The sequence below is a fragment of the Crotalus tigris genome, unplaced genomic scaffold (assembly GCF_016545835.1).
Source record: "Crotalus tigris isolate CLP2741 ecotype Arizona unplaced genomic scaffold, ASM1654583v1 scf7180000017556.1910191, whole genome shotgun sequence".
Classification (NCBI taxonomy): Eukaryota; Metazoa; Chordata; class Lepidosauria; order Squamata; family Viperidae; genus Crotalus; species Crotalus tigris.
The window spans coordinates 1,818,273-1,838,582 of NW_024096472.1; the positions used below are offsets into that span (position 1 = coordinate 1,818,273).

The window sequence follows — 20,310 nt, forward strand, 5'->3', positions numbered from 1 at the left end:
GTGTTAAAGCCTACAACAAAAATATCCATTTATTTGGATGGCGGAGTAGAGAGAGAAAGAAAGAGAGAGAGAAAAAAAATGGAAAAATCCTGTGGCTGAGATTAAGGCATTGTTTTTATTTTTATTCAGTCCCCCCAAAAAAGAAAGAATAATCTGTCAGGATATTACTTTTCACGTATTGACAAATATACACACCAATTGCAAAAAAAAAACCCCACGGTTGATCTAGACCAGGGGTAGGCAACATTGGCACTTTTATGACTCATGGACTTCAACTCCCAGAATTCCTGAGCCAGACACACTGAGGGGAAAGGGAGAGGTTTCCAAGCTGAGCCAAGCTGGCTCAGGAATTCTGGGAGTTGAAGTCCACGAGTCATAAAGCAGCTTAGGCTTAGGGCAGGGGTAGGCAACCTTGGCTCTTTTATGACTCGTGGACTTCAACTCCCAGAATTCCTGAGCCAACATGGCTCAGCTTGGAAACTGCTCCCTTTCTCCTCAGCATGGCTGGCTCAGGAATTCTGGGAGTTGAAGTCCACGAGTTATAAAAGAACCAAGGTTGCCTTCCCCTGATCTAGACAGATAAGATGCTAGTACAACCACTAGGGGACCTGTAGGCCTCAGGTTTCAAATGGTTGTCATGGCAACAAGCTCGAAGGCCTACCCCTTCGTACTGCCATCTTAATTTTTTTGATGGTGTTTCAAACTTACGACCTTTGCAGCATTTGATCATGTGCTCAAAAGTCGAATGCTTGGCAACTGACTCATACTTATGATGGTTGCCATATCCCAGGGTCACGCGACCCCTTTTGTGATCTTCTGACAAGCCAAGCCAATGGGGAAACCAGATTCACTGAACAACCATCTTACTAGCATATTAACTGCAGTGGTTAACTTAACAATTGTCTCACTTAATAACAAACATTTTAGGATTAATTGTGATTGTAAGTCAAGGACTACCTGTACTGCTGCTTTTTTTTTTTTAATACAACTGGTCATTTTTTTTATGGGACCCAAAGTCTATTAAAATGGATCATGCTATCTACCCAAAATGTACTGTATTGGGGCTAAAGAATTAACCCAACATGAAGCTGGTTTAACCGTTCTTCTAGGTTCACATCACCAATTGAACCATAAAGTAATCTAACTGTTATGAGTTTGCATAACACTTTATGGTATTAAAAAACATAATCAAGGAATGAAGGCTAACAAAATTAGGCAGCCGCTGAATCTGAAACTGGTCAGATCTGTTGGGTTGGATATCAAAGTAACCCGAAGCCTCTTTTCATAAAAAACAGTTCTCACGAGACCTGCGCCAAATTTGGCCTCAGAACAGATAAATTTGGATTCTTTTTGTTCCAGAAAATAGAAGTGTATAACCCCTATTAAAAACACAGAATCGGGGGAAAAGAAACCCATTTTTTTTCACCCCCCCTCCCCTCCGATACATTTATTGCATCGTCTCTACTCTACCCAAACCCTCTTTTTGGATTTTTTTTTCCAAAAGAATATTTTTAACAAAGTGATCAGATCCAAAACACGTTCTCTTTGCTTGATGATGATTTGCAAATGGATTGGGCCTTTGCTCCCCTATGTCCTCGAATTTTTTTCAATGTATTTTTGTGGATTCGGGGACTGGAGCTTTGAATCTCCCTGGGAAAACTATTCTGGTTGAAGGGGCGCAAAAAGTAAGTCATAGCGAACGAGGTAACCATCATTGTAGATATACAGCCTCCGGTCAATTGGGCTATAGTTTATGCTCTGGATGGTTTCCAGCACTTTATCCACAATGATGCTTAGTGTCCCTTCTTTCCCAGTGTTGGTATCAAAGGAATAAAATATCTCTTCTTTCCTGGTGTTCAGAGGCCTAGTAGCATAGAGCACCCCACATATAATAAAAGCATTAGAGACCGCTGGCCTGTATTGCTTTGTTTGCCATGTGTTCAACACATCAAGAGACGTTTCGTTAATCCGGCTAATGACTATGTTACCTCGGCTGGCTTCTGTGGAGTAAATAACCCATAAACTACTCTCATCCACGGCAAAATCCATGTCTTGCCAAGCTACCCCCGCATAGGAGAACCGATTGTTAGAAACGGCGCCTGGAAGAGCCTTCCTCAACACCAACTTATTGGTTGCTAAATCTAGCTTACCCATATCTCGCGAGCCATATACATTATAATACATAAAATTATTGTGCACGGCCGTTCCACTGCCTTCGCCATACTGAATTTGGTTTTGCCTGGAGTATTTGAAGAGCAGCAAATCATCGTAGGAATTGTGGAGTCGGTAATATTCCAGGTATCTTCCTTCGGCATTTAGAGGTGCAACCCAATAAAGCTCTTTTCCAGGGCTAAGAGGAGAGGAATATCTGCCCCAGGCTCCATATTTGTAAGAAAACCCTCTCCAGTTGAGCTGGATCACGTACGGTTGACTGATGTTCAAAATTGGGCCATGACCACAGTTCCCTATAATCAGGAAAGAAAGAAAAAACAGGATGTTTACATGTGGGAGATTACAAACACATTCAAAGGCCTGGAGCCTAAAACATATGAAGAACGGTTGCGGGACTTGGGTTTGGCAAGTCTAAAGAATAAAAGAAATAGAGGAGACATGATAGCAATGTTAAGGTATCTGAGGGGCTATCACAAGGCAGAGGGGGTCACATTATTCACCAAAGCACCTGAGGGCAGGACGAGAAACAACGGCTGGAAACTGATCAAAGACAGAAGCAATCTGGAATTAAGGAGAAACTTCCTGACAGTGAGGACAATCAACCAGTGGAACAGCTTTGCCTTCAAAAATTGTGGGTGCTCCATCACTGGAGGTTTTTAAGAAGAGACTGGACAGTCACTAGTCTGAGATGGTATAGGTTCTCCTACGTGAGGATCGAGATATAAATTAGATAGTAGTTGTGGTGGTTTTCTCCTACTCTTCGTTTGTGAGATTCTGAGAATTTTTTTTTAAATGCTATTGACTATCGTAGAACTTATGTCTGTGTTTCCCTGCCTAATGAGAGATTTTTTTTTAGCAGAAGCAGCTTCCCAGGCCTTTAAAAGGATGTGAAGACCACATACAGCCCCAGGTCGCAAACTATCTACCTATGATGCGTCTTATCTATTGATTAGTTAGATTGCAATAGATCTAGAGAAAAGCTATTTCAAGATGATCTTCAGAAATGAATAACTGATGAGAAGTATCCAGCTCAAAAGGAAAAGCACTCTCGTGGAATCGAGAGTCTATCATTTAGTATCCAAGAAATTGGCGAATAATTTCCTTAAGGAGGCGTTTCCTAATGCAGGTCAAATATCACGCAATTTTGTCTTGAAGAGTAGGGTTGTAACTTTTGAAGAGTTTGTTATTTTGAGAATTTGTACCCTGCTTTTCTAGTGGCCATAGCTGTTCCTCGGTGGCTGAATCAGATTACCTAAATGCAAAGTTACAATTTTTTTAAAAAAAAATCCCAGAAAAAGACAAGGGCAAATTGTATCTGTCTTTTTGGCAAGAAAACCTGACAGATGTGACTAAAAGTCCAGCTCAACTCAAGGGAAATGTCAAGACATTTTTTTTTCAAAAAAGTCGTGCCCATAGTAGGGCAGTAGTAGGACATAGTAGGGCATGTAGTAGAGCTGTGTTGCTATTATCCTTTTCATCTTTCTTGCCTTCTCATCCTTCCTACTGCTTTCTCCTATCGGTATCGTATGATTGTATCTCATGAATTATGATCTACGATGTATCTCTTTGCTATTTATATGTACACTGATAGCTTCTGCACTGGAGACAAATTCCTTGTGTATCTAATCACACTTGGCCAATAAAGCATATTTCAATAATCCAATATTTTCTACCAGAGCAAAGGACTTGTAAATCAAACTTACTTCCCAATCGTAGGCAAAACAAACTCAAACCTAAGATGAACTTTCAGCTGGAGCTTCACAGGCCAGACCTTCCTAAAGTGGTTTGCTTCCAAGTATTTTGACCAAAATAACTAGCCTTCCCTCCATTGCTGATCCAAATTTAACTCCAATAATGCATTCACAATTGTTACCAGGTCTCCTATTTGCTTCTTTGGCCTTAGAAAGAACTATATTTGTAACTCAAGAGTCTTCAGATCAAAATGCTGGTCTCTGATCAAGCAGTTGTTCTCAAATTTGACTCCTAGGCACAATTCTTCTTTCTTCCAATCCTTCCCCAATACCAAGGGGAGGGGCTGAATGGCTAGCAATCTATGTCAACAATCAGAAGATATCACTAAGGATATTAAATACTTAAACTGGGCTTTGAACCCTCTTGGCAACATCTTGGCAACAAAGATGAAGCGAAGACATTGGACATAGATCCAACTGTTGAAATGAAACTAGGGATGAAGCTATCGCAATGTTCTCTCCATCCTTGTCTCAATTTTGGGGCAATGCCTCTGATCTGGCATGATAATGCCGATCAAAAAGAGAAGCTCTGCCATTGGTTTTTTCTGCTGGAACTGCAGGAAGAAGCACAGCATTGTCTGACTTTACATTGGCATGACATCAAATGGATGAGTACATTACTGGTTTTGATGCTTACAGGGAGCATGATGACCCAAACTGTCGATTTATATCTCAGAGGCCTCCCAGTTTGAGGGCCTATTGCAGTTAGGAAATAGACCTCAGATATTTTTTTTTTTTAATATTGATCAGAATTCACTTTAGGAAAAGATGGGGGTCACAGGCATACTCTCTCTTGAGTGCTTTTATAATAAGCAATTGAACTGTGAATCAGTTCATTCTCCACTCTCTGGAGTTGGCGTGCACTACAGTATTCTGTGTAGCAGGTGAGGGAAATCAAGAGAGGGTGGATATGTAAAAAAGCATCCATGAATTATAAAGGAATTAGCTCTAGGCTTTCCTCCATTTTCAGTAAGTATCTGTTCCCTGCCGTTTTTGTAACAGATATTTACAGTATCTCGGTGTATAGGTTGAATAACCCCACAATCAATACAAAAGCTACAAGTGATGCAAAGAGCCATGGAAGGAGAACACACTCAGCATCACAAGACAAGATAGAAAGACCTGCACGTGGATTAGAGAACAAAGGAAAATACACAATAGTAAAAGAACAGAAATGGAAATGGGTTGGTCACATAGTAAGAAGAACGGATGGCAGGTGGAGCAAGGCAGGCATAGAACAGATCCCATTTGATCACAAGTGTCCATGAAAGAGACCTAAAACAAAAGGGAGCAATGACACCAGCAAGTATGGCGGGCCCAACTGGCAAAAGAAAGCTCAGGAGCGTATGGGTTGGAAACATGCAGAAGAGGCCTGCATCCTGCAGTGGATAAACAATGGCTAACATGATGGTGATGTTAGGTTGAAACCCAAATATAAATACTAATTTCGGGGGGGGGGGAGAAATCTGCATAAGGATTGTTGGCAATCTTTGCAATGTCTGTTGGCCATCTCAAAGGTGCTTTTTCTGGAGGCAACTGGACTTTCTTGTTTCTCTTTGAAGACGTTTCACTTCTCATCCAAGAAGCTTCTTCAGCTCTGACTGGATGGTGGGGGAATGGAAGGATTTATACTCCTTGCAGACAGCTGGTCATTTGCATTCTTTCAGAGAGTCATTGAGGCCACTTGGGTTTACCTGTGCCCTCATGGGACTTTCTTATTATTCTTTGAAGATGTTTCCCTTCTCATCCAAGAAGCTTCTTTAGTTCTGATTTAGTTGGTGGGGAATGACAGGGTTTATACTCCTTGGAGACGGCTGGTCATTTGCCTTCTTTCAGAGAGTCGTTGAGGCCACCTGGAGGTTTGTCTATGTCCTCGGGGTCACCTGAGTGCTGCAAATGGGTGAGGAGCCTTCTTGGAACCGCTGAAAGGTTTCCATTTGCACTACTCAGGTGATCCTGAGGATACAGATAAACCTCCAGGTGGCTTCAACAACTCTCTAAAAGAAGGCAAATGACCAGCTGTCTGGAAGGAGTATAAATCCTTCCATTCTCCCCACCATCCAGTCAGAGCTGAAGAAGCGTCTTGGATGAGAAGTGAAACGTCTTCAAAGCAAAACAAGAAAGTCCAGTTGCCTCTTGAAAAAAGCACCTTGGACCATGATCTGGATGACTGAGAATCTCCACAGACATTTTCCTGTCGGCAAATTTTCCCAAAGTTTCTTTTTTTTTTCCTCATCCAAGAAGCTTCTTCACTTCTGAACTGAAGAAGCTTCTCGGATGAGAAGCGAAACATCTTCAAAGAAAAGATAGTTGCAGTGTCCCGGGGTCAAGCGATCAGCCTCTGAGACTTTCTGACAAGCAAAGTCATTGGGGAAGACAGCTGTGTAACTAACTTAAAAACTGCAGTGGTTCACTTAACAACTGGGGCAAGAACGGTCATAAAATGGGGCAAAGCTCGCTTAACAACTGTGCTGCTTAGCAACAGAAATATCAGGCCCAGTTGTGATTGTAAGTCGAAGTCTACCTGCAAAACTAATAGTAACCTAAAGGAATTAGTAATCGCCTAGTAAATTCATAGGTGAGGAAGTTGAACGGGGGGTCTTCCAAATTCATATTCTTCACACTTCTGCATCACCATGTAATCAACATTAGCTTTTGGCATATCTATCTTTCTGAATATACCTCCATCAGCACAATAAAAAAAAGCCAATACAGATTATAGTCATTTTATGAGCCAGGTTTATGGCTAAATGCCTTGCAGCTTACCAGCTTTTAAATCAATAGCAGCCTTTTAGACAGCGGAGAGAGATACGTATAAGGTAATATGGCCGCCGTAATTTATAGTTTGTCCTTAACTGTCAACACATTGACTGAATTAATATTCCTAAATCAGGAGCGTTCTTTTCAAATTAAATGCTTATTAATGACTTGCATAAATCTGAAAAAAAATATACTTAAAAGGGAACACCTGTACTCTGCTGTTAAAATTTAAAAGGAAGTGTCATAGCCAGTCGCATAGATTTAGTCTGGCGTCATTTTTCATGTCACTAAGCCAAGCATTGGTCTGGCTTCAATTTAATAATTCATGCCTTGTTTCATAAATTAAAAAAAAAATCATCTATTTAGCCGTGAGATTTTTTTTATTAGACCAAAGTAACAAGAATTCTTTCTTGCCTTTAAAGTGATCTCACAGCTAAACACTTCTGGGTGACTTTTTTTTTAATTTATGGAGTAATCCATGAATAATTAAAGTCATAAATTTATTTGATTTAATAGCAAGCCCGGACTAAGTTTTAATATCTAATTTAGACTTTCTTTTCATTAACAGAAATAATAATACTTTAGGTAAAGGTCTTTACCGTAAGCGGAAAAACAGTCTGCTGTTCAGGCTTTTAAAGTTCATACAATGATTAATTTCGTTTAATGTAAGTCTAATGAACTGCAACATTGGACTGAGAAATGAAAAAAATAAAATAAAGTAAAGCACAATCTCAAATAATAGCCAAATACTTCTGAAATAAATGCCTAGCGTTTCTAACTTCTGTTCACTATTCAGATTTCTGTTTATTGTAACCACTGTATTGATGTACACAATCCAAATGCAGGACAACTTAAATGCTGCCACAAAAATATTGAGAAAGTTTCACTCACAAGGGTCAATAACCAATAATGGCATACATCAAGGATGTTCCCTAAATATGTAGACTTCGCTTTCCTTGTTTTCACATATGGTTAACCCAGAGCAGATATATTGGTATATAGAAAAAGATGGGTATGGGTTTCATATATGTTGGAAAACACCATGGCAGCATACTGTATTCAATCTAAAATACCTACTGGAGCTACAATATATATAATAGTATGTAGAATATTCTGAAGCTGAAGCTCAAATGATAAGAAAGGACTCATTGGAGAAGACCAATGAGAAAGAGAGAAAGATGGAAGGCCAAAGGAGAAGGGGATGTCAGAGGATGAGATGGTTAGATAGTGTCATTGATGCAGTGAAGATGAATTTGGGCAAATTCCAGAAGACAGTGGAGGACAGAAGAGCCTAATGTACTATGGTCCATGGGGTCATGAAGAGTCAGACATGACTTAGTGACTGAACAACGACCTGTAGAATATTGATTTAATAGAAATTCTACTTCACAAAAGGATCCTCAGAGGCACAGTTCTGTAGGAGGCATAGAAACCAATGACCTTTAAGAAAGAAAACAGGCAAGCTTTGATGTTGGAACAGTGGCCATCATCTGTTATCATGGCAAAAGGTTGTTTTGCTTTGTGGATCTGCGCCTGGCTTAGTTAAACAGATGGAAGTGTCACGGAATTGCCAAAATACACTGCAGAAAACAAATGTGATTTGGCATCTGCCAAAGACTGTTTCCCTCTCTGAAGGAGCACAGAGCAGGAACAAGGGAGAACCTGTTTTGCTTGAGCATCACTTCAAATATACCTAATCCCTTCTACCGAGAAGAACCACAGGAGAAACGTTGCTATTTTTCTCAAACTGGCTTTTGTGGGAAGAATCCAGAGAAAGAAATATTTTGGGGAATATTAAAAAGGCAGAATATATTTCCCCAAAGGATTTTAAAGACAGAAACCAACACACACACACACACACACACACACACACACACACACACACACACCAGTCTCTCTGCCCCAAACAGAAACCAGGTCTGCAGAAATGCAGATGTGATAATCTTGTCAGAAAGATTGAAGCCAGGAAGCTTGGATTAGAAAGAACGATCCCTAGAATCAACAATCCCTTACACGAAAAAATCCAACAGTGATCAGCCACAGCTCCAGGGAAGCAGGATATGACCTTTGGGACATAATAGGATTAATCCACCACCATCAGAATACCAGAAAGGTACACTCAGATTCAGGTCAAAGTTCATGCCACAGGAATAACTCCAAACAAAAGCTCAAGAAGGTATAAAAACCCACTCCCTACATGTGCTCGCTCTCTTTTCTTCCAGAACTATCTTTCTGTCTGGCTCTCCTCTTCAATAAACTGCAACCTTCTCTCTAAAGCAGTCTCCATTTTATTTATTCTCAGCTTGGACTGATGAAGAATTTTCTTTCAACACTTTCTAAAGCTCTGCCATAGTCATTAGCTTCACCTAGTCTCATTAGATTTATCAGCTTAGGTGGCACTGGGGTGACCTGGCACAGTTTGCACCCACCACCAAATGTTAAGAAAAGAAAGAAGAAAAAAAGAATTGCATTGGAACTGGGACAAAGCATAAAGACTCAGCTTGGTTCGGAAATAATAAACAATCCATGAACCTAAAGTGAACAGCAGCCAAAATCAGCTGGCAGGGGAAAAGGTTTATGGCTATTTGAGAATGTATTTAACTATCTGTTCACCTGTTCAAATGAGGAATGCAAAAGAGCCAGGAGAGGATTTAGAGCTACTTACTTAGGATGCAAAACAACCAGGTGCAATTTGCCTTCCTCTTGTTCTCAAAGGCAGAAATTTAGCGAAAAGAATTTTCTTAACAACAGAGTAGAAAAAAAAATGCACTCCGAACATTTGGCTGGAACTGTCTTGTTCCAGGATAGAAATGGACAATATGGTTAGGTGTCTCCTTTAATTTATTATCCAGTCAGTTGTAAACAGGGGGAGGGGGAAGAGGAAGTGTGTATATTTTTGCACTGATTTCCCGCCTAGAAGAAATCGGTGGGTGGGTGAGACGCATAAAATCTATTTGCTAAAATCAGCACAAGCTCATCTCATCACCATTACTGAAAAATTCTTCTCTGCCTCCATGAGGCTCTTGCTGCACACAAATAAACAAACCTTTCACAAAGAGAGAATCTATCTATGCAAAATTCCTCCCTGTGCAGGGAAGCATTTTCATGCGTTATTAATAAGTCTGACAAAACCTTCTCCTTCTTTATTTTTTTTCCCTCAGAATCTGCAGCTATCTCAATTCAGAGAAGAATGAAACAGAATTTACCTACTGTATATCTGTTCCATATCTAGGCAACCCAAGGATCGCCAGCTTACTCAAAGCAAAATTCAAACCCTCTGAACCAGGGGGTCTTCCACGTTGGCCCTTTTATGACTTGTGGGTTTCAACTCCCAGAATTCCTGAGCCTGGCTCAGGAATTCTGGGAGTTGAAGTCCACAAGTCATAAAAGGGCCAATGTTGAAGACTCGCTGCTCTAAACCTAAGACAGCAGGCAGTGGTCCTGTAGATTTCCTATTTCAGGTTGGCCATCAAAGTCATCTATGGGTCCTTGTGGATTAGCATAGGGTGGGGAAAAGGCTCACTCTAATACGATAAAACCAAAATCATGCATTTTTCAAAGGGGCCTAGACCCTCACAAACATCACTGGTAAATGAACGACTGCGCTATTAGGGACAATCATTTCTTTTTCATTTCTTGGCAATGTAACTCCATAGACTGGAATCGGCCACACAACAAATTGCATTTATTTCTGACAGGGTCAAAAACAGGGCCTCTTTTAAAGCAGAGGAGACGAGAACATCCCTGCGGCCATCAAATTTTTTAAAGCCGATGCAATTCCCAGATGTTCCGCAGCTCTTAAAGCCCTAAGATATTACCCCGTCCACATTCCTAACAGAGCTATTCTAAGTAGCTTCCTGCATTTTTAATGTGGAACTTTGTTTAGAAATTGGGACGCTCCCTCTGGAATCTGTGCTGCCTCTCTTCCTGGTTTCAAGTTTTACTTTTCCGGCATCTCTATGACTGTCGCGATCCTGATTTTCCCTCTCTCTAGAAAGTCAAACGCAAAACGATCTACGTCGTTTCAGGTTCCATGCTCCTGGCATGGTGTTATAAAGAGTCACGATCCAACTGCAGGTGTTCATCACAGCTCTCCGTGCAAAAATAGGGGAAAACTAGATCAACTCTATTGGCAGAACGTAAACTTTGCAAAGCCTAGCAAATCACCTATTCCGTATTACCTGCCCAATGGAACGTAGAGCTTTTTGTCAAACCCCCCCCCCATTTATAACTTGTTCTTTATAATATTAGAGGAAGCAAAGGTAAATATTGGAGGTATAACAAAGCCCCCATTTGCAGCACGGACCTGCTCTTCTGGCATGGAGAAACCTGGGAGTGCAGTCTACATGTTACTTCTATGTCGGGGTAGGCAACCTTGGCTCTTTTATGACTCGTGGACTTCAACTCCCAGAATTCCTCAGTCAGCATGGGGGAAATATGGCCCCCTCATGACTGGTGGACTTCAACTCCCAGAATTCCTGAGCCAGCCATGCTGAGGGGAAAGGGAGAGGTTTCCAAGCTGAGCCATGCTGGCTCAGGAATTCTGGGAGTTGAAGTCCGCGAGTCATGAGGGGGCCATAGTTCCCCCATGCTGGCTCAGGAATTCTGGGAGTTGAAGTCCACCAGTCATGAGGGGGCCATAGTTCCCCATGCTGGCTCAGGAATTCTGGGAGTTGAAGTCCATGAGTCATGAAGGGGCCATAGTTCCCCCATGCTGACTGAGGAATGCTGGGAGTTGAAATTCACAAGTCATGAGGGGGCCATAGTTCCCCCATGCTGGCTCAGGAATTCTGGGAGTTGAAGTCCAAAAGTCATCAAGGGGGCCATAGTTCCCCCATGCTGACTGAGGAATTCTGGGAGTTGAAGTCCATAAGTCATGAAGGGGCCAAACGTGCCTACCCCTGTTCTATGTCCTTTCTACAGGGACTCTTGACTTACTATCACAAGCTGTTTTACTACTGTAGTAGAAGCTCCACATGTTATGAGGACAAGCTGAGTGGCTTTTTGCTGCTGAGATGAAAGTAACCAAAAGAGTCCCACTTTCAAATGTCCTTCTTTTACCAGAAAAATATTCTTCTTGATTGTTGGTCTGATGTTAATCTTGGAGTTAATCTATGCTGATAGCTGGTGGAGAGATGCTTAGGTCCACAATATTTGTGGTTTCATATATATATATATATAGAATATGGAGTTAATCTATGCTGATAGCTGGTGGAGAGATGCTTAGGTCCAAAATATTTGTGGTTTCATATATATATAGAGAGAATATAGTTGGAAGCCCCCCCCCCTGCTGAAGCCTATATAGACTCCAGACAAATGGCTATCCAGTCTTTTCTCAAAAACTTCCAGTGTTGGAGCATTCACCACTTCTGGAGGCAGGTTGTTCCACTGGTTAATTGTTCTCACTGTCAAGAAGTTTCTTTTTAATTCTTGGCTGGTTCTCTCCTTGATTAGTTTCCATCCGTTGCTTCTTCTCCTACCTTCAGGTGTTTTGGAGAATAGCTTGACCCCTATTCAACCTTAAAGATTGGAAGACTGCTATCATGTCACCCCTAAGTCCTTCTTTTCATTAGACTTAGACATATCCAATACCTTTTTATGTTTTCTATGTTGTTGTTGTTTTGTTTTCAGGTTTTCTCAGATGACTGTAAGTTTATATATGTTATTAGTGAGTATTACTTGTTTAGTACTTGGTATGGGGTATTTTATTCATAACATAGTTTATAATCTAATTACTTAGTCTTAAGTATTGAGATGTTTAGCATTCAGCTATTCGTATTTATAGTGTTTCGTGCCCTGAAGCATTCGTCTGCTTCTATGAGTCTTCTAGAAAAATAGTTCTGAATCTCAATTTGAGTGTTGCGACTTCGCACAAAACCTGTATTGACATTCTGGACAATCGCGGCAATAAACTACCACTTTTCTTCCTGCGTAACAGCTTTGTAACGTTAAATTTGAAGTATTTTAAGACAGAAGGGGGTGTTTCAGAAGTTATAAAAAGGCTCCTCTGACATGCTGTCACCCCCACAATAACTCAAATGATGGCTTTCAATTTTTTTTTTTAAACTTCTTAGCCATTCTTTGAAAGAATGAAGTGCCCTTTTCTAAGCTTTAGAGGGGACACTTCTGGTCTTCTGTATTTTGTGTGTCTGTGTGTCTTCTTTTTCTACTCACTTTTGACCTTTTTTTTTTCCTTTTTTTTTCTGCTAGTAAAAGATCTGAAGTCCTTGAGGAGAAAAATGTGACATATGGCTTTTGGTTTCCAGAGAAATATTATTTTATAAAGCAATTCTCCGAAAGACCTCTCTTTTATAGATATAGGGGAATAAATCTAGGAGCTGGTTCATATCATATGCTTGATAAGGCCACACTTGGAATACTGCATGCAGTTTTGGTCACCATGATGTAAAGAAGATGTTGACACTCTAGAAAGAGTGCAGAGAAGAGCAACAAAGAGGATTAGGGGACTGGAGGCTAAAACATACAAGGAATGGTTGCAGGAATTAGGTATGTCTAGTTTAACAAAGAGAAGGACTTGGGGTGACATGATAGTAGTGTTCCAATATCTCAGGGGCTGCCCCAAAGAAGAGGGAGTCAAGCTGTTCTCCAAAGCACCCGAAGGCAGGACAAGAAGCAATGGATGGAAACTAATCAAGGAGAGAAGCAACCTAGAACTAAGGAGAAACTTCCTTATAGAACAAGTAATCAGTGGAACAACTTGCCTCCAGAAGTTGTGGGTGCTCCAACACTGGAGACTTTTGAGAAGAGATTAAACAACCATTTCTCAAGTTTCCTGCTTGAGCAGAGGACTGGACTAGATGACCTCCAAAGACTCTTCTAATTCTCTCATTCTGTTATTCAGTAATTATTAGGAGCCAGAATGAAGTAATAGTTGTCGTGAGTGATTGGAATTTGGGAATGGGTCTGTTGAGAGCATTAGAGTGTGACAAGGTCCGTTGATGTGTTGTCCCTTACGAAGTGACTTGGGTCTGACTACGTATGAGTCTCTCTGTCCCTGGTTGGTTCTACCCATGCCCTCCAATCCACCAGAAGGGATCTACTCAAGGCCTTTAAGGAACATTGGTTAGTACGACCCAAAAGGAGAGCTTTTTCTGCTGATCTCTAGACTATCCTACTTCTGGAAATTAGTTTGGTCCCATCCCTCTTGGCCTTCCATAAGGCCTTGAAGGCATGGCTCTGTGCTTAAGCCTGGGACTCAGGTATCTGATGAAGCTTCCATCTTATTTGCGCAGAGTGATTGATGGTTTTATAAAAAAAAAAAATCCTGCCTGCTATGTGTATGTGTTTATGTTTTTATTATTCTTAATATTGTTAGCCACCCAGAGTCAAGCATCTGAGATGGGAAGGCATATAAATCTAATCAAACAAATAAATAATAAAGAAGGGGGTTGTGCAGAAGGCTGATGGAAGAAATATATGATTTAGGTCTTCTAATACAGACTCTAATACGTCATCTAGAGCTGGCTCTTGGGATTATGTGAGATTCCTTACTAAAATTCTTTCTACAGCCTACACCAGTGGTGGCGAACCTATGGCACAGGTGCCAGAGGCGGCACTCAGAGCCCTCTCTGTGGGCACGCGCACAATTGCCCCAGTCCTAGGCCTTCAGCTGGGTTTTATAAAACCTTTTTGGTTAGGCCTCCGCCGCCGTGAGCAAAAAAAAAAAAAAAAGATTCAATCAATCAATTTCAACTTCTCGCGGGAAAAAAAAGATCTTGCAAAGTTGGAATTGATTGATTGAACTTTTTAGTCCCACCCAGTCTGCCGTTACCACCGCAGCCATGCCCAGCCAATGGGCCATGCCCACCCAATGGGCCACGTCCACCCAATGGGCCACACCTACCCGGCACCTGACGATTAATCAGTGGGTTTTGGGTTGCAGTTTGGGCACTCGGTCTCTAAAAGGTTCGCCATCACTGGCCTACACTATCTTCCAGGATCCATTTCTTTAGTGTGATATAAACATATGGCTCTTTGAGAGATTCAGAGATGGATTGGTATGATCTGTTGTTCTGCATCCAAAAGGTTTTGGATAAACGTCCATCTCCAACGAATGCTGGAGTCAATTATGGGTAAATGGAAGGCATTTTCACAATGGAGAGATCTACTATTACCAATATATCTATGGAGATTCTCAGTCATCCAGGTCATAGCTATCCCAAAGGTGCTTTTTTCACGAGGCAACTGGACTTACTTGTTTTTCTTTGAAGACATTTCTCTTCTCGTCCAAGAAGCTTCTTCAGCTCTGACTGGATGGTGGGGAATGGAAGGATTTATACTCCTTGTAGAGAGCTGCTCATTTGCCTTCTTTGAGAGAGTCGGTGAGGCCACTTGGAGGTTTATCTGTGTCCTCATGGGACTTTCTTATTATTCTTTGAAGACATTTCCATTCTCATCCCAGAAGCTTCTTCAGCTCTGACTGGATGGTGAGGAATGGAAAGATTTATACTCCTTGCAAACGGCTGGTCATTTTTGTTGAGAGTTGTTGAGGCCACTGGAGGGTTTTTTGTGTCCTCAGCGTTTGACTGCACCACTCAGGTGATACTGAGGCTAGAGATAAACCCCCAAGTCGCCCTAACAACTCTCTAAAACAGGGGTGTCAAACTGCCAGCCCACAGACCGGACATGTCATCCAGAAGCCACGCCCACCCCATTGCCGGCAACGGGGTCCCGATACGTTTCGTGACGTCACATAATGTCACGAGTTTGATGTGTCTGCTCTAAAAGGATGCAAATGAGTAGCTGTCTGCAAGGAGTATAAATCCTTCCATTCCCCACCATCCAGTCAGAGCTTGAAGAAGCTTCTTGGACGAGAAGAGAAACGTCTTCAAAGAAAAACAAGAAAAAAAAACACACCTTTGGGTTAACTATGACCTGAATGACTGAGAATCTCAAAGGATGCCAAAGGAGAGACAAGAATGAAATCTGAAGGGCAAAACTTAAAATATTTTTATTTATTTATTTTAAATAAGGAAATAGAATTGTTGAATTTTCCTGCAGTGAGTTGCCCCACGGCAACACGGCCATGCCGAGTTGGCTGTGGTGAGTTGACTGTGGCAAGTTACCCATGGCAGAAATAAGAAGTATCCAGGTTAAGTTTGCAAGCTTAGTTGCAAGTGAGCCAAAACCTTATTTTAATCTCAGAATTATAAGCAGGAAGGGGAAGAGCACGATCGCCTAGTTGCGATAACGGGAGTCGATTCTGCAAATCCTTCTCAACCTTTTGGAAGATCTGCAAGACCAGGCTAGAAATAAGATCTGGATAAAATCTATCCCTGTTGCCCCTGACAGTCAGCATGCACTTGATGGGATATAATCAATCAATCAATCAATTAATCAGTTGTCTCTCATAGAGCTAACCTCACACATATTGAATCTACATTTGTGTAAAGCCGCCAGCTAAGGGCTCTTCAGTTCGTGATTACCGAGTGTTACACACTCAGAATTCTGCACTATTCTTATCGCCTGCGTCTCCGCGAAACCATTGTAGTGTTGGGAGAGGATGTGTAAGAGATGCATAAAAGGCCCATCAAAATGATCAACAATTTGGAACAATTCCCCAGGGTTACCACCAGTGGCACTTTTAAGCTGAGAAAAAAAGAGTGCATCTAAGAGACGACTTGATAGAGATGTATAAAATTGTGCATCATGTCGAGGGGGAAAAAAAAATAAGAGATGAAGGCTTCTTTTTATGATGCCTTTGTCACAATAGCAACATCCAGGGTCATCCAGAGTTGCTAAATGGTTGTCGATTTGGGAAAGACAAAAAGAACTACTTCGTCGCACATACACCAAATACATTACAGTATTCGCTTCCAAAAGAAGGAATAATAGCTGACTTTAATAGCTTTAAAAGCAGATGAAACAAATTCATAAAGGAAATAGCCTGTCAATAGCAATTAGTGTCAGGAGGCCCATATATAACTTCAAGCTTTTTCAGGCCGGGAGCCATATTGGAAAAATGGAACACCTCAATTCAGCGCTGACTGGATTTGTTTATTCAGCCTTTTTTAAATGGCTTTTATGCCAGATGATTTTCTGACGTAATGTGCCTGTCAATTTCATTCTTTTTCTTGGTTCTAATCTGCGCTTTGGATGTAGTTGGGGTTTATTTTTTATTACTTGTTAATTTGTTAATTCAATTTATATAGCCACCCATAGGCAACTTTAATCTGGCAACAAGGCCTTGGTAAGGCCATACTTGGATCAGTGACCAGTTTTGGTCACCACGATGTCAAAAAGATGTTGAGACTCTAGAAAGAGTGCAGAGAAGAGCAACAAAGATGATCAGGGGACTGGAGGCTAAAACATATAAAGAACGGTTGCTGGAATTGGGCATGTCTAGTTTAATGAAGAGAAGGACGAGAGGGGAGATGATAGCAGTCTTTCAATATGTCAGGGGCTGCTCCAAAGAAGAGGGGGTCAAGCTATTCTCCAAAGCACCTGAAGGCAGGACAAGAAGCAACGGAGAGAAACTAACCAACGAGAGAAGCAACCTAGAACTAAGGAGGAATTTCCTGACAGTGAGAACAATTAACCGGTGGAACAACCTGCCTCCAGAAGTGGTGAATGCTCCAACCCTGGAAGTTTTTAAGAAGAGACTGGACAGCCATTTGTCTGAAATGGTATAGGATTTCCTGCCTGAGCAGGGGGTTGGACTAGATGACCTCCAAGGTCCCTTCCAACTTTATTATTATCAGTATTAGTATTAGTATTAGTATTACTATTAGTATTAGTATTTACAGACACGTTGTCAATTGCCTACTCATTATAACCAAGGACCATGTTGGTACCAAATTCTGAATTTCAACATACCAAGAAGTAGACAGACTGGCAGAAGTTCTGTTTCATCAAACCTATTGATTGGGTATTTCTAGTTTAATGAAAAGGAGGTCTAGGTGTGACATGATAGCTAATGTTCCAATATCTCAGGGGCTGCCTCAAAGAAGAGGGAGTCAAGCTCTTCTCCAAAGTGCCAGAAGGCAGGACAAGAAGCAACAGATGGAAACTAATGAAGGAGAGAAGCAACCTGGAACTAAGGAGAAACTTCCTGACAGTGAGAACAAGTAATCAATAGACCATCTTGCCTACAGAAGTTGTGGATGCTCCAACAGTGGAGGTTTTTAAGAAGAGATTGGACAACTATCTGTCTGAAATGATGTAGGGTTCCTGCTTGAGCAGGTTGTTGGACTAGAAGACCTTCAAGATGCCTTCCAAATCTGTTATTCTATTCTCATCTCTAATGTTTCTTTTTCTCAATCACTGCAGGACAACCTGGAGAAGATCATGGCTTGAATCAATGGGTTTAGAGCAACATCATAATTTGTTGTTGTTAGATGCGAAGTCGTGTCCAACCCATTGCAACCCCATGGACAATGTTCCTCCAGGCCTTCCTGTCCTCTACCATCTTCTGGAGTCCATTTAAGTTCACACCTACTGCTTCTGTGACTCCATCCAGCCACCTCCTTCTCTGTCGTCCCCTTCTTCTCTTGCCCTCCATCTTTCCCAGCATCAGGCTCTTCTCCAGGGAGTCCTTCCTTCTCATTAGGTGGCCAAAGTACTTGAGTTTCAACTTCAGGATCTGGCCTTCTCAAGAGCAGTCAGGGTTGATCTCCTCTAGGACTGACCAGTTTGAACATCATAATACAGATCCTTAAATCACTTTCTATGGATTTATGAAACTATCCTTTGTTGATATTTACTAGGCACTCTGAGCAAGGAAACCGGGCCAACTTCCGTTCCTGGATCCCTTCCCTGCTCCTAACATTTCCGTTTAAAAATTAAAAAAAACAAAAAATACTTTACCAGGTGGGAAGTAGGTATGTTTGACAGTCTGGTTTCGCTCCTTTTCACACTCTCGCAATTTAGCCTGCAGAGCTGCAACTTCTCGGCGAACTGCAAGGATGTTATTCTTATCCAACTGTTCCAGTCCATTCACCATGATGCTCAAATTCCGAATCTGGGTAAAATGAAAACGACCTTGGATTATTTTCAAGGTTGCAGCTGCTGAGGACGGTTCCTTTGGGGGTTTTTTTGCAAATCGCTGCATCTATTGTTTGATTAATGCAGTGGTTCTCAACCTTTTTAATGCCGCGACCCCCAACTGGTCGTAAATCAAGGACTACCCAACTGGTCCTAAGTCGAGGACTTTCCCTGCCCGGGAGCGCCGCTCATGCGTGGTGCCGCCCCCTGCACCAGCCGAGGCGTAGATGGCAAGCAGCAGAGACGGCGCAGGCCGACCATTGGCTGGGCCACCAGCTGGCCCAGCCCAAGGGAGGTAAGGCACACGGCGGGCCCCACACGTGCCAGCAACCCTCCCTGTGCCCACCGGCCTCCCACCTCCCACCCCTGGCCCTCTTTTATTTAGATTTTTAGTAGTTGCTCAGCAGGGAGGGGTGGAAACTTCCAGACAACTCGCCTTCGCTGCTGACAACTTGCAGCACTGTTTGCAGACTGGGACTTTTGGCGGGCTCAGCAGGGCAGAGATAGCCTGGACAATTCCTATTGGCTTTGGAAAGCCAATGGAATTAGACTCTATTCAAGAGAGTCTATTCTATTGGCTTTCAAAAGCCAATAGAATAAAAGGGAGTAGCACAGCTAAGGGAAATGGGAAAAAATGACGGACTGCGTTGTTTGGCGACCCCCGTGAAATGGTCATTCGACCCCAAATGGGGTCCCGACCCACAGGTTGAGAACCGCTGGATTAATGTGTTGGACTATACGCAGTGGTGGCGAACCTATGGCACGCATGCCAGAGGCGGCACTCAGAGCCCTCACTGTGGGCACACGCATGTCACCCCAGCCCCGCCTCCCCCAGTGGCTCCCTCCTCACCAGCAGCCCCCCCCCAGAGGAGAGTCGCCCCTGAGCACGGCCCACGTGGAACAGCGCAGCCAAGGACGTGGAAGCCGGACAAGTCTCCACCCTCATGTCCTGTTGCACGTAGTTGATGCTGCGAAGTGCGGGCAGAGGGTGTGGCCACCACGGCGCTGCTGGGCCACCTGGGCAATCTGTGGTGGGCCATGGAGGTGGTGAGTGACCCTTCAGGCAGGTGGGATGGGGTGGGCGGGACAGGGGTGGAGTGGAGCAGGGGCAGGTGGGGCCAGGACAGGCCCAGTTTTGGTGCACTCGGTCTTTAAAAGGTTTGCCGTCACTGGACTATAGTATAGTTCTCTTATCTGGTTTAATCCGGTTGTAGGTATCACCAGCTAAGTCACCTTGGCTGATCTTGACAAAGCGAAGCGGGATCAGAAATCGGGAGGGCTTTATGGGAATCCCCTAGAAATCCCAGGTCTACAGGCTAGATTGGGAAGTCCAGTGAATTTCCAGAAGAAAACATTGACAAACCCTTTGTGCGTTGTTGTGCCAAGAGAACAGCACAAATGAATTCCTGTCGTTTCAACCAAGCTCAGCCTGACTCAAGGAAAACTTTAACTTTCTTTCACACATATTTTCACACAGAGTTGCCTATACAACAGTTTGTTTAGTGACTCCTTGTAGTTACAACAGCGCTTGAAAAAAAAAGTGACTTACGGTGGTTTTTCCCATTTAGGACCGTTGCAGCCTCTCCATGGTCGCGTGATCTAAATTCAAAGGCTTGGCAACTGG

General features: G+C 42.4%; 1 protein-coding gene across 2 annotated transcripts in view; it reads right to left on the reverse strand.

Moving 5' to 3' along the window:
• Window positions 1–473: 473 nt before the first annotated feature.
• OLFM4 (olfactomedin 4) overlaps window positions 474–20,310 on the reverse strand; it is a 38,217-nt gene continuing 18,380 nt past the window's right edge. For both annotated transcript variants that reach the window (XM_039347282.1, XM_039347273.1), the window contains 2 exons: window positions 18,510–18,663; window positions 474–2,465 (listed from right to left, as the gene is read on the reverse strand). In XM_039347282.1, coding sequence (XP_039203216.1) covers window positions 1,660–2,465; window positions 18,510–18,663 — 960 coding nt within the window. In that variant the 3' untranslated portion in view covers window positions 474–1,659. The remainder of the gene's footprint in view (window positions 2,466–18,509; window positions 18,664–20,310) is intronic.